Source organism: Chiloscyllium plagiosum, chromosome 11 (assembly GCF_004010195.1).
Source record: "Chiloscyllium plagiosum isolate BGI_BamShark_2017 chromosome 11, ASM401019v2, whole genome shotgun sequence".
Lineage (NCBI taxonomy): Eukaryota > Metazoa > Chordata > Chondrichthyes > Orectolobiformes > Hemiscylliidae > Chiloscyllium > Chiloscyllium plagiosum.
The window spans coordinates 20993943-21006975 of NC_057720.1; the positions used below are offsets into that span (position 1 = coordinate 20993943).

Consider the following 13033-nt stretch of genomic DNA (forward strand, 5'->3'; position numbering starts at 1 on the left):
GTCTGATCTTCACTTTTTCTTGTCACTACACATATTATTTTGATGAAAGGCAACAAAATCAATGAATGTGAGTAACTGAAATGGATGAAGAAGTGCTGCTGGACCTGCTCCTTGGGGGAAATAAAATCAATGATTTCATATTTAAAAAGTTATCTTCCTGCTTTTGCCTTCACTTTTTGACTCCGCCTTCCCCATTTTCCAGCAAGCCTTCAGCATTCTCTGCTGTGGTCTTTCTAGCAATGGTGATATGCAGGGGCTGAGAGAATAATTTACACAGCAATAATGAACTGACTTCAAAGTGGAAATGCTGTTCCCAAGATATTAATTGTTTTGCTGCTTCTTAAATGGTGGACGTCACAAAATGGGCTGAACGAAGACTTTAAGAAATAGCAACAGGTCTGGTCCATTTGACCAATGAGGCATGCTCTGCCATTCAATGTTCATAGCTGATCCACTGAATTGCTGCAATGCATCTTGTGAACGTTGCATATTGCAACTAAAGCATTCTTGTGATATATATGAATATTGAGAACAGCAAGGAAGCTAACTTTTCTCTTCCATAATAAGCTTCCAAAACATCATTGAGGCTACATCACAAGAGGGCCCTAGTTCCTTGGTTGGTGTTAATACACATATCTGGAGCAAATGGGGGTTGAACCTCCACTTCCTGTTCCAGGGGTAGGAACACTACCTCGGAGCCCAAGTTCCTCTGGATACTGTCTTTATGCCAATCATGTCCATCGGTTTCATCAATGACCTTCTTTCTGTGAGGAATCAGGAGCAACCTTCCAATTTGTGTATATTTGGTGCACAACCCATTCATTTGAAATTGTAGTACTTTAATTTTTTTTTGTTTGACTTAATGGGGACTGTTTGTGATTGGACTGTGTATCACCTTCCGTGTTACTGTATCACCTCGCAGGCAGCTTACAGGGAATGTTGGTTAGGATTGAGGCGGTTTGCTGCTGACTCTACAGTGTTTATCTCCATGAATACCGTTCTGATAATGAAATTTGCTGGAATCTGGGTGACAGAGTTCAGGGCTCACCTAGCCTAGGACTGACCTTTTCCATTTCACTTTTCAGTGGTAACATTATCACTGGATAATGCAAATGCAACATTCTGAGACCTCCATTAACTGGAAGTGTATTGGGCTAGCACAACAATGCCGTGTCAACAAGGTTAACGTAGTGGCTAGTTAACTAGCAATGGCTGACTCCCCTGATGCGTCAAAGCCTCTTCATCTATAATCTAATCAGCAATGTGATAGAGTGCTTGATAATTGCATAGCCACAATGATGTTTTGGAAGCTTATTATGGAAGAGAAAAGTTAGCTTCCTTGCTGTTCTCAATATTCATATATATCACAAGAATGCTTTAGTTGCAATATGCAACGTTCACAAGATGCATTGCAGCAATTCAGTGGATCAGCTATGAACATTGAATGGCAGAGCATGCCTCATTGGTCAAATGGACCAGACCTGTTGCTATTTCTTAAAGTCTTCGTTCAGCCCATTTTGTGACGTCCACCATTTAAGAAGCAGCAAAACAATTAATATCTTGGGAACAGCATTTCCACTTTGAAGTCAGTTCATTATTGCTGTGTAAATTATTCTCTCAGCCCCTGCATATCACCATTGCTAGAAAGACCACAGCAGAGAATGCTGAAGGCTTGCTGGAAAATGGGGAAGGCGGAGTCAAAAAGTGAAGGCAAAAGCAGGAAGATAACTTTTTAAATATGAAATCATTGATTTTATTTCCCCCAAGGAGCAGGTCCAGCAGCACTTCTTCATCCATTTCAGTTACTCACATTCATTGATTTTGTTGCCTTTCATCAAAATAATATGTGTAGTGACAAGAAAAAGTGAAAGATCAGACAATGATCTGACTGGATCTACCTTTACCAATTTCAAAGGAGTCGAGGAACCCATTGTTAACAGAAATTGTTTGCAAATCTGAATGGCTTGAATGTGTTCTTTGAATGCCAATTTGACTTGATAGCAAATTAGTCAGTGTGGTCCTCCTAAGCACATGGTCAAGTCAGAGTAATTCCTATATTTCTGGCCCAACATTATAGCAAGGTTTCTGAATATTCCTCATCCTCAGACTCCTACTGGTCTTGAATAAAGAAGAAAGAAAACCTTTCATTTATATCATGCATTTCATGATTACTGAAATTCTCAAGTACTTTACATCCAATGAAATACTTTAGAAGTATAGCCACTGTTTATCTTTAATTCATTCATGCACTGAGGGCAAGGTCAGCATTTATTGTTCATCCCAGCGGGCAGTTAAGAGTCAACCACATTGCTTTAGGTCTGGAGTCATGTGTAGTCCAGAGCAGGTAAGGATGGCAGTTTCCTTCTCTAAAGGACATTAGTGAACCAGGTGGGTTTTTCCTGACCATCATCATGGTCATCATTAGACTCATAATTTCAGATTTTCATTCTGTCATGGTGGGATTTGAACCCAGATCCAAGGAACATGACCTGGGTCTCTGGATTTACAGTCCAGCAATAATGCTACTCGGCCATTGCCTCCCCTGTTGGAATGTAGGAAATGTGGCAACCAATTTGTGCAAAGCAAGCTCCGACAAACAATATTGTGATGATAACTAGGTAACTTACAGTGCTTATCAATGGATTGGGCAGGAGACCAGGGCTAACTCCTTACTCTTCTTCAAAATAGTGCCAAGGGACTTTTTATTTTTAAATCATATCCCCTCTTTTAAGGTCTCATCCAAAAGATGGAACTGTGACAGTGCAACATTCCCTCCATACTGCACTGGTGCATCAGCCTTGATTTTTTACACTCAAGTTCCGAAGTGGAACTTGAACATCCTTATGTCCAAGTGCTGCTAAATTATTATCAGATAACGCCATCACACTATTGCACAAGGGTATAGTTGACATCTTGGTCCAAGATTCTCAGATGGTAAGAAAAGCAAAAGGATGCTATCATTGGGACAAAAAGATTTTGGTGGGTGTGCAAAGGTGGAGAAAACTTCCATCCTCCTCAATTTTTTTTTTGAGGCAATAACAACTGGTTGTTGCCTCCTCTTCAATGCTGTAATTAATGGGTGTTTTCAGAATTGAACGATGTTAAATATCAATGTCATTTTCTGGAGGCTGCTAATTTTTCATCTGAGAAACAAACAGCAACCAAATCATTGCAAGCAATTATTAATGTAATTGGATGTTAAATTGTGCATTTTTACTAATAACATGATCAAAAACTGTCAGCCATGATATTGCCTGCTGTGCTGTAATCTGTAAATATACGTTCATTTGCAGACAGTCAGCTCTATGGGTTTCTAACTAGATCTACCGTGATGTAAAAGTTTAAAACCTGTCAGAGAGCATCTAGAGATTGATGCTAATCACCGTCAGTGTTATATCTGACTCTAACCTCCACATCAGAGGGACTGTGATTAAAACTTTGCAGGAATTCTTGATTGCGTTTTTACATCAGCTCTTATGACAATGGAGTTCTGATTCTTAAAATATGCTGCAAATATTGTCATTGTGCTGTTCACAAAATATGTTGATAATTTAGAGGAACTAACTGTTTCACCTCCAAATTTGCAGCAAAGCTGGGTGAGAGGGTGAATTATGAGGTAGATGAAGAGATGCTTTAGTTTAATTTGGACAAGTTGAGCAAGCAGGTAAATAGATGGCGGATGCCATGTGGATAAATGTGAGGTTATCCATTTTTTGGCAGCAAAAGCAAAGGCAGATTATTTTCTGATTAGCAATTAGATTGGGGAAGACCTGGGTATCCTTGTACAGTTGCTGAAGCTGTTCCCTCGTTTCCCACAAAGATCTGGGAAGCACCTGATCCTAGTAACTGCAAGATGAAAAGTTTGAGTAAAGCTTTCCTTTAGTAATATTTCTTTGTGTTCACTTTGGCCCTATGCATAAGCCCTGGATCCAGTATGGTTTCTCAACTTGCCCCACACCACCATGAAAGATTTATTTCCATATATTCTTGGGTATTTATTTCCTGCAGCCTTTTTAGAATTGTACTGATTTTTATATTCTTTGTTCTTCTACTTCACATTTCTCTGCATTTCTCTATCCACCCACTCTGCTGGCTTCTGTCTTCTTGAAGTCTATCACTGTCTTCTCCAATTTGATAAGACTAACAAAGTTTATCATCTGCAAATTTTGAAATTGGCTTTGAACAGTCAGAAGTCTAGGTCAACAAAATAGATTGGGGAAAAGAAGGGCTCTTACTACCATTCCTGGAAATGTATCCAAGTGGTATTTAATACCATTCCTACTGCAAATGTAATCTTCATCCAGTCCAAAAAAACATATTTACTATTACTGATTCCTGTCACTGAGCCACTTTTTTTCCATGCTGCCATTTTTCCTTTAAGTTCATCTGGTTGAGCCTTTTTAAGCCTGTTGTGGCACCACAGGTCAAGAGTTATATATGGGGGAAAGGCGATTACGATGCGATTAGGCAAGATTTAGGATGCATAGGATGGGGAAGGAAACTGCAGGGGACAGGCACAATTGAAATGTAGAGCTTCTTCAAGGAACAGCTACTGTGGGTCCTTGTTAAGTATGTACCTGTCAGGCAGAGAGGAAGTTGTCGAGCGAGGGAGCAGTGGTTTACTAAGGAAGTTGAATCTCTTGTCAAGAGGAGGAAGAACACTTATGTTAGCATGAGATGTGAAGGCTCAGTTATGGCACTTGAAGTTACAAGTTAGCCAGGAAGGACCGAAAGAAAAATTTAAGAAGAACCAGAGGGGACATGAGATGTTGTTGGCAGATAGGATCAAAGAAACGCTAAGGCTTTCCATAAGTAATCATAAATAAAATAATGACTAGAGAAAGATAATCAAGGATAGTAGTGGAAAGTTGTGCGTGGAGTCAGAGGAGATTGGTGAAGCGCTAAATGAATATTTTTCATCAGTATTCACACTAGCAAAAGACAATGGTGTCAAGGAGAATACTGAGATACAGGCTACTAGATTAGAGGTTCACAAGGAGGAGGTGTTAGCAATTCTGGAAAGTGTAAAAATAGATAAGACCACTGGGCTGGATGGGATTTATCCCAGGATTCCCTGGGAAGCCGGGGAGGAGATTGCCAAGCATTTGGCTTTGATCTTTATGTCGTCATTGACTGCAGGAATAATGCCAGAAGACAGGAGGATAGTAAATGTTGTCCCGTTGTTCAAGAAGGGGAGTAGAGATAACCCTGGTAATTGTAGACCAGTTGAGCCTTACTTCAGTTATGGGTAAAGTGTTATAAGAGAATTTATAATCATCTAGAAAGGAATGATTTCATAAGGGATAGTCAACACTTTGTGAAGTTGTAGGTCGTGATTTGGTGTATCAGGATTTCAGTAAGGTGTTTGATAAAGTTCCCCAGGCTGTTGGACAAAATACGGAGACATGGGATTGAGGGTGATTTGGCGGTTCGGATCAGAAATTGGCTAGCTGAAAGAAGTCAGATGGTGGTGATTGATGGCACACGTTCCTCCTGGAGTTCAGTTACTACTGGTGTACCACAAGGATGTCCACTGCTGTTTGTCATTTTTATAAATGACCTGGATGAAGGCATAGATGGAAGGATTAGCAAATTTGTGGATGACACTAAGGTCTGTAGAGTTGTGGATAGTGCAGAAGGATGTTGCACGTTGCAGAGGGACATATATAAGCTACAGAGCTGGGCTGAGAGGTGACAGATTGAGTTTAATGCAGAAAAGTGTGAAGTGATTCACTTTGGAAGGAGCAACAGGAATGCAGAGTACTGGGCTAGTGGTAAGATTCTTGGTAGCGTAGATGAGCAAAGGGATCTAGGTGTCCGTGTATATAGATCCCTGAAAGTTGCCACCCAGGTTGATAGGGTTGTTAAGAAAACAAACGGTGTGTTAGCTTTTATTGGTAGAGGGATTGAGTTTCTGAAGTCATGCTGCAGCTGTACAAAATTCTGGTGCGGCCTCATTTGAAGTATTGCATACACGACATTATAGGAAGGATGTGGAAGCTTCGGAAAGGGTTCAGAGGAAATTTACTAGGTTGTTGCCTGGTAAGGAGGGAAGGTCTTCAGAGGAAAGGCTGAGGGACTTGAGGCTGTTTTCATTAAAGAGAAGACGGTGACTTGAGAAGTATAAAATAATCAGAGGGTTAGATAGGGTGGACAGTGAGAGGCTTTTTCCTTGGATGGTGATGGCTAGCACAAGGGGCATAGCTTTAAATTGAGGGATAACAGATATTGGACAGATGTCAGAGGTACTTTCTTTGCTCAGTGTAGTAGGGGCATGGAACGCATTGCCTGCAAAAGTAGTAGACTCGCCAATTTTAAGGGCATTTAAGTGGTCATTGGATAAACATATGGATGAAAATGGAATAGTGTAGATTAGATGGGCTTCAGATTAGTTTCACAGGTCGACACAATATCGAAGGCCGAAGGGTGTAACATTCAGTGTTCTACCTCGTCAAACACTTTCTGAAGTCCATGCACACCAACATCAATGTCAAACTCCAAGAAAGTTTAAATATAACATGCCATTAATAAGTCTGTGCTGATATATATTACAATTTTTCCAAATTAGTTAGTTTTGTCCCAGATTATCATTCTGAAAACTCTCACGTCTGAAGTTAATTAACTCACCAAAGATTTAGAGGTTATCAGTATAGGCTTTGCATTTGTCCTCTGGCCCCATTCGTATATGCAAGAATGAATTTAAGATTAAGGCTCATACTTCCACAATTTTCCTTCTTATTTCCTTGAGTATCCTTAGATGTATCTCATTTCGCCCAGCTGATGTACCCATTGGGAGTGTAGCCAGCATACCCAAACCTAAATGATTGAGATCAAGAAAAGTCCGGTCAATGATTCGGTGATTATGTCAGCTGTCAGATTCTTCTTATATGGAGTCCAATTACCTTTTTCACTTCCCCTCTATATTAAATCAAAATATTGTCTTAGCACGGAATTCAAGAAACACATTCTGTGATTTATATTTCCAGACAGAAATCACATGCTAGGATCTAAGCCTCAAGGTCTTCTGGTTCTGAACTTAACAGTTCAAGCTGATCTTGAAATAAATGATGCTAAATTATATTTACCCAAATTTATTTAGTAGTTAGCAAGTTTCCATTCAACACATTTGCAAAGGACTGTACATCATTAATAGATGTTTAAACATATATTATTTCATAAGCTGAATGAAGTACCTATCCAAGTAAATGGATTAAAAATGAAGCACCTCGGAACGTGCAGATAATCCCAGTCTCTGAACCAGCAAATTAAGGTTATTGCTATAGTTTCCCAACATCAAACTTTAAATTTCACCATCCAATCCTATTAGGGCAGGATAGCAGGTCATATGCCTCTAGAGACACCTGACAATTGTTATTAACTACGGAACAGATTGCTGAATGAGATCATCAGGGGAAAAAGAAAAATTAAATATTGTGTCTCAGTGATTCAATTAACTTTTCCTCTGGTGGAATTAAACCAACCGGTCACTGGATGGGAATTATGACTGCAGCATTGAGTTTACTAAAGCCATGCACTTCTGTTAACAAATCCGACATACCAGCAGATTGCATATGCTTCTGCCAGCGCTGGGTCTTGAATGTTTAGTTCGTTTAGGAGTTCTTGAATTGCTAGTCATTGTACTGGAGCAGGGATGACTTACTGCAATTATACAGGTCTCTGTGGGACCAAACCTGGAATATCGTATACAGCTTTGTTCTCCTTATCTGAGGAAGGATGCTCTTGCTTCTGAGGGAGTGCAACAAGAGTCTCACAGACCGATACCTGTGCTGGCAGGATTGATCTATGAGGAGAGGTTTAATTGACATGGATTATACTCACTGGAGTCCAGAAAAATGAGGGGAGAATCTTGTAGAAACCTGTCTAGTCTTGTTGGAATTTTACAGGAAAAATGCAGGAAACACATTCCTGATGATGGGGAGTCCAAAAACAGGAGTCACAGTCTGAACAGGTACAGGGTAAACCAATTTGGACCTTGGCTGGAGAAATTTCTTCTCACCGAAGAGTGGTGACCTTTTGGAATGTACTCCCACAGAAAACAATTGGGAAAAGTAGCTGGGAACATGCTATTGATTAGGATGGTCACCTAAGATCATAAATGGTGGAGCAGGCTCAAAGGGCTAACTGGCCTACTCCTATTTTCTATGTTTTTATTCCCAAATTATATTTTCCATGCCACCTTTGGAATTCTGTCCCAGCTGATGTTATCCAAAAATCCTACTTCCTGCATGTAAATAATTTAATATTAGAATTGTAAATGAATGGGTTTCTGGCTGGTAATGCAGTAGTGTTGCCAGCAGCCAATCAAATCAGCTGTGTGAGGGTTCCATCTTTCTTTCAATGCCATGCTTTCTCATCATTACACTTTTAAGAGTTCTGGCTTCTGACATGATGGGTGGAGGAAGGTCATACTTGGAAAAAGAGGCAGGAGAACCTTAGTATTTTGATGAATCACTCTGGGTCAGCAAAGTTGTCGCTGTAGTGATTGGAACGAGGTCAGCCAGGTGGACCTCATACAATAAGTTCCCTGATTGGAGCAGTTACTCTGGTCTGATCAGGGAGTTCTGGCTGACAATGTCAGGGGTTCTGATCACTCTCGAGGAGCTGGCTCTGAGAGAGCTAGGTATGTAAATAAAGAGTGACTTAGCGTCGTCGAAATGTACAACATGGAAACAGATTCTTTGGTCCAACTCCTCCATGCCGACCAGATACCCTAAGTTAATCTAGTTCCATTTGCCAGTATTTGGCTCATATCCCACCACACCCTTCCTATTTGTGTACCTATTCAGATACCTTTTTAATGTTGTAATTGTACCAGCCACCACCACCACCTCTGGCAGCTCTTTCCATGCACCACCCTCTGTGTGAAAAAGTTACCCTGTAGGCCACTTTTTAAATCTTTCCTCTTTCACCTTATTCCTATGTCCTCTAGCTTTGGACTCCCCTACACTGGGAAAAACAGACCTTGTCTATTTATCCTATCCATGCCCCTCATGATTTTATAAACCTCAATAAGGTCACCCCTCAGCCTCTGAGGTTCCAGGGAAAATAGCCCCTGCCTATTCAGCCTCTTCCTGTAGCTCAAGCCCTCCAATCCCGGCAACATCCTTGTAAATCTTTTCTGAATCCTCTCAAGATTTTGATGGGATACTAGCCTTCGTGCAGTTATTTCAGTCATGTAACCTGGTTGTCAATTTATATTAACCACCTGATGAAGGAGCAGCGCTCTGAAAGCTAGTGCTTCCAATTAAACCTGTTGGAGTATAACCTGGTGTTGTGTGATTTTTAACTATATTTAAATTGTCTTTGATTAGAATGCAAATGCAGGGATGGTATTTTCACTGTGATGTTACTTTGGAAGTATTACTGATCATTGCCCTTTGCTTTTCAGGTGGTTTTTTGAAGCATTAGGTTATCCAAAAACTTCCTTGCCAAACATTATTAATGGGTTTCTGATGACGGTGGTATTCTTTCTGGTGAGAATTGCTGTAATGCCTCCATACTATAGCAAAATGATTTACACGTTTGGAACAGAGGCCTTTTACAAGCTTGGACTGCGAGCACAATTTGCTTGGATTGCTGCCAGCCTTTGCCTAGATGTTATGAATATAATGTGGATGTACAAGATTGGAAGGGGATGCTACAAAGTCTTGCTTGCCTGCAAGAAGCAGCAAGCAGACATTCAGAAAAATGGAAAACAACATTAGAGATTTGCTTTGCTTGTTAGAATTTTATTTTAAAACTCAGCATTCATGATGGTGTTTCATACACAACAGTGGAACCTTAGCCACAAACTAACGATATACTGTATTGCACTAAAGATTTGATTCATTATGCAAATGAAGATGACCATTGAATTTTGGAACCTATAAATCTACAACATTTACGATGTTGCAACAGTGTCATATGTAAATGATACGTGCACTGAACAGCAATCCCCTTGCTTATTTATACTCATACAAGTAGAAGCTCTCAAACTGCATCAAGGTAAAATCCAACTTTGAGGAATTTATATTTTAGGTTTTGCATTTTGGAATACAATGCTTTGAATGCCATATGCAATTGTAGACCTGCATCAAGAGCTTTCATTGCCATGAAGGAAGTTGTTTTTGCTCATCTGAACTGCAAATAACAAATTCCTCTTCACTGAAAACTAACAAGAATAATTCACATTTATAGAGTGCCTTTGACATAGGAAGAAATCCCAAGGAAGCGAGACATATTGAAAACAGTTGCTCCTATAGGATTGGAAGATCACTTTATTTGCATGCATAAGTAGTTCTAAAACATAACTTATTTGGTTTTAATATTTAAATTATCATTTTTTATATATAGAAAAAATATTAGTATGATTTTTGATTAAGAAGTCATCACATGATGTGTTGTCTGGTTGAACTTATGGTACAAAAGAGGTTACCTAATCTTTGCTGTCTTAGGAATCCTTAACTGTAACCAACTAGGCACGTAGTTGAAATTTGTTTCTGTTGAATCTAAAAATATATTTATGCAGATTAATTCAGAATACTTTCAGCAAGTAATCAGTGCTATGTGATTTTATAATTTAATCTTGTACAATCGTTAGTGAAGTGATTGCAAATTGTCATAGCTTTGGGTTTTGATTGAGTAATTTTAATTTGTAAATCTACTTGTGTAGAATTGTATATATGAGTTTAATTGATTTTTCAATTCTGTACTATGTAGGAGAATGTAACAGCCATTAAGATCTTAATTTCACATGAGGTAGATGGAATTATATGGTTTGTTTTTTTTTAAGAAAAATCTAGCAATAATGTCCGGTGTATGGTTTTTATCACGTTCTTTAATGATTTCATTTGTGTTGACCTACACACCTTAATTTAATCATTATCTTAAAGTCCTCCAACATAACATTATTTCCATGTTCGCAATGTAGAATTAATATTGAAGTGTTCTGTGTGATGCTGCTTTATTCTGTAAGCTAATTCTAACTTTATACGCTTTTTGTTGTATGATGATTGCTTCATTAGCTCACCAGGACTTGGAAAATTGACTAATTGAACCGTCTCCACAATACTAGGTCTCTTGATCTCAAAACACTTCTGAGAGCAGTTATGTTAACTGAATGCTTTAGATGGAACCCAATGGTATGACTTATTCAAGCTTAATTGTTTGAGAAGTTCAATGGAGAAAGTTGGATAAAATTGATATATTACTGTATTAAGTGCGTATCTGAATTGAATATGTCTTTAATAGTACGCTTGATTCAGATGTCAGGTTGAAAAATTTTAACAGCGTCAAGTGAACAGGTAAACAACTTGCCAGTCTTGGTATGCTTCTTTAATGCCCCTGAACTGAACCACCAGTTAGTTACATGGGTGAATAGTGTTGATGGAATTGTGTATTTGTATTTTGTGATCTTGCATGCATCTCAATTGTCACATTAGACTTTGTACATGGAGTACTTAAATACTAAAACTAAAAATATTGTAGTTTTCCTCTGAATGTTTAACTTTGACCTAGAACAAGTTTTTGATGAATTGATCTCACCTGCTGTTCAAGCCTACTCATTTTGTTTCAGCATCTGCACAGTAATTCCAATTTAACTTGTGTGACTTGGATCTTTAAAGTGTTAGTTGTGGTTTCTTAAAAACAATCTTAATTTTTTTCCCCCCGCACATCCAGTTATTTAGTTTGCTTGCATATCTGGTTAGTGCTGCTTTCACCATTTAACTCTTAAAAGTCGGTTGGAGGGAAAAATTGCCTTAACATTTACTATTATTAAAGCATTGCAGTGCTATTTATTTAAACCAATTCACTCCTTCAAGTGTTAAGATGAAAAGGTCATTTTTAAAAATATCAGAATATCAGTGTCGAAAACAGATAGAACTGAGATTAGATTCCCCACAGTGTGGAAACAGGCCCTTCGGCCCAACAAGTCCACACCGACCCTCTGAATAGTAACCCAGCTAGTCCCATTCCCTCTGACTAATGCACCTATCACTATGGGTAATTTAGCATGGCCAATTTACCTCACCTGCACATCTTTGGATTGTGGGTGGAAACTGGAGCATCCAGAGAAAATTCACACAGACATGGAGAATGTGTAAACTCCACACAGACAGTCGCCTGAGGCTGGAATCAAACCTGGACCCTGGTGCTGTAAGGCAGCAGTGTTAACCACGGAGCCATCGTGCTGCCCCAGAAGCTTTGCAAAATATTCATACATCGCCTCATAGTTGAAAGCATTATTTTGTTTAGCCTATTTTCTTTTTAAATCAACCCGTTTAGTGATATGATTACACCTCTCTGGAACAGGTGGAACATGAACCCAGCCTCGCAGTCCAGGGGTAGGGACACTACCTCTGCATCACAAGAGCCCCTGGATTGTTTCTGCCTGGTTCCGAACCAGGGCCTTTTGCGTGTAAAGCAAATGTGACAACTACAACATTATAGGAATGGTGTACCATTGAAAGCGTTGAAGATGTATGATGTCATTTGAAGCAGCTGAGCAACAATTAGATTCCTTAAATGCAAGTACCTGTGTGTAATGTAGCTACCTTTGTATTTTAAGAACACATGTCCTCACCATGGTGGTGTTTTCCAAAAAATTATATAAACTTAAATTATTTCAATTGTAAGAACATGAGTAAAATATTTGACCTTTAGGCCTTTTTAAATTATTGATATCAAACTAACAGTCTATTTATAGCAAAACTAATGCATTTTAATCAGTTATAAAAACATATGAGGTTTTCCTACATTGCATGTGTATGTTAGCATAATCATCTGTCAAATAAATCAGGGATTTTTGCATACCAAATCAATATCCTATTTTGCAGTTAATTATTTGAAATATGAGAATGGGAATGTGTGCGTGCACACACAATTTTTATGGTAATTTTAAAAGTTATAGATAAAAAATGAGAAAAAAATGGATAAAACTGTTCATCCGGTCATGTTTTGATTTTATGCAACTTTGTCTCTGTTGTTTTATGGTAGTCTTAGTTATAGACATTAAAGAGTTAAATTAATCTTC

The 13033-nt window shown here is 38.8% G+C and overlaps 1 protein-coding gene across 3 annotated transcripts in view; it reads left to right on the forward strand.

Annotated features, from left to right (window-relative positions):
- Positions 1 to 13033, forward strand: part of tlcd4a (TLC domain containing 4a) — a 70773-nt gene extending 57740 nt beyond the window's left edge. For 2 of the 3 annotated variants that reach the window (XM_043698861.1, XM_043698862.1), the window contains one exon: positions 9410 to 11218. In XM_043698861.1, the coding sequence (XP_043554796.1) occupies positions 9410 to 9725 (316 nt within the window). In that variant the 3' untranslated portion in view covers positions 9726 to 11218. Of the gene's footprint in view, positions 1 to 9409; positions 11219 to 12312 lie in introns of those variants that run through there. The other variant, XR_006312928.1, reaches the window with a different exon arrangement.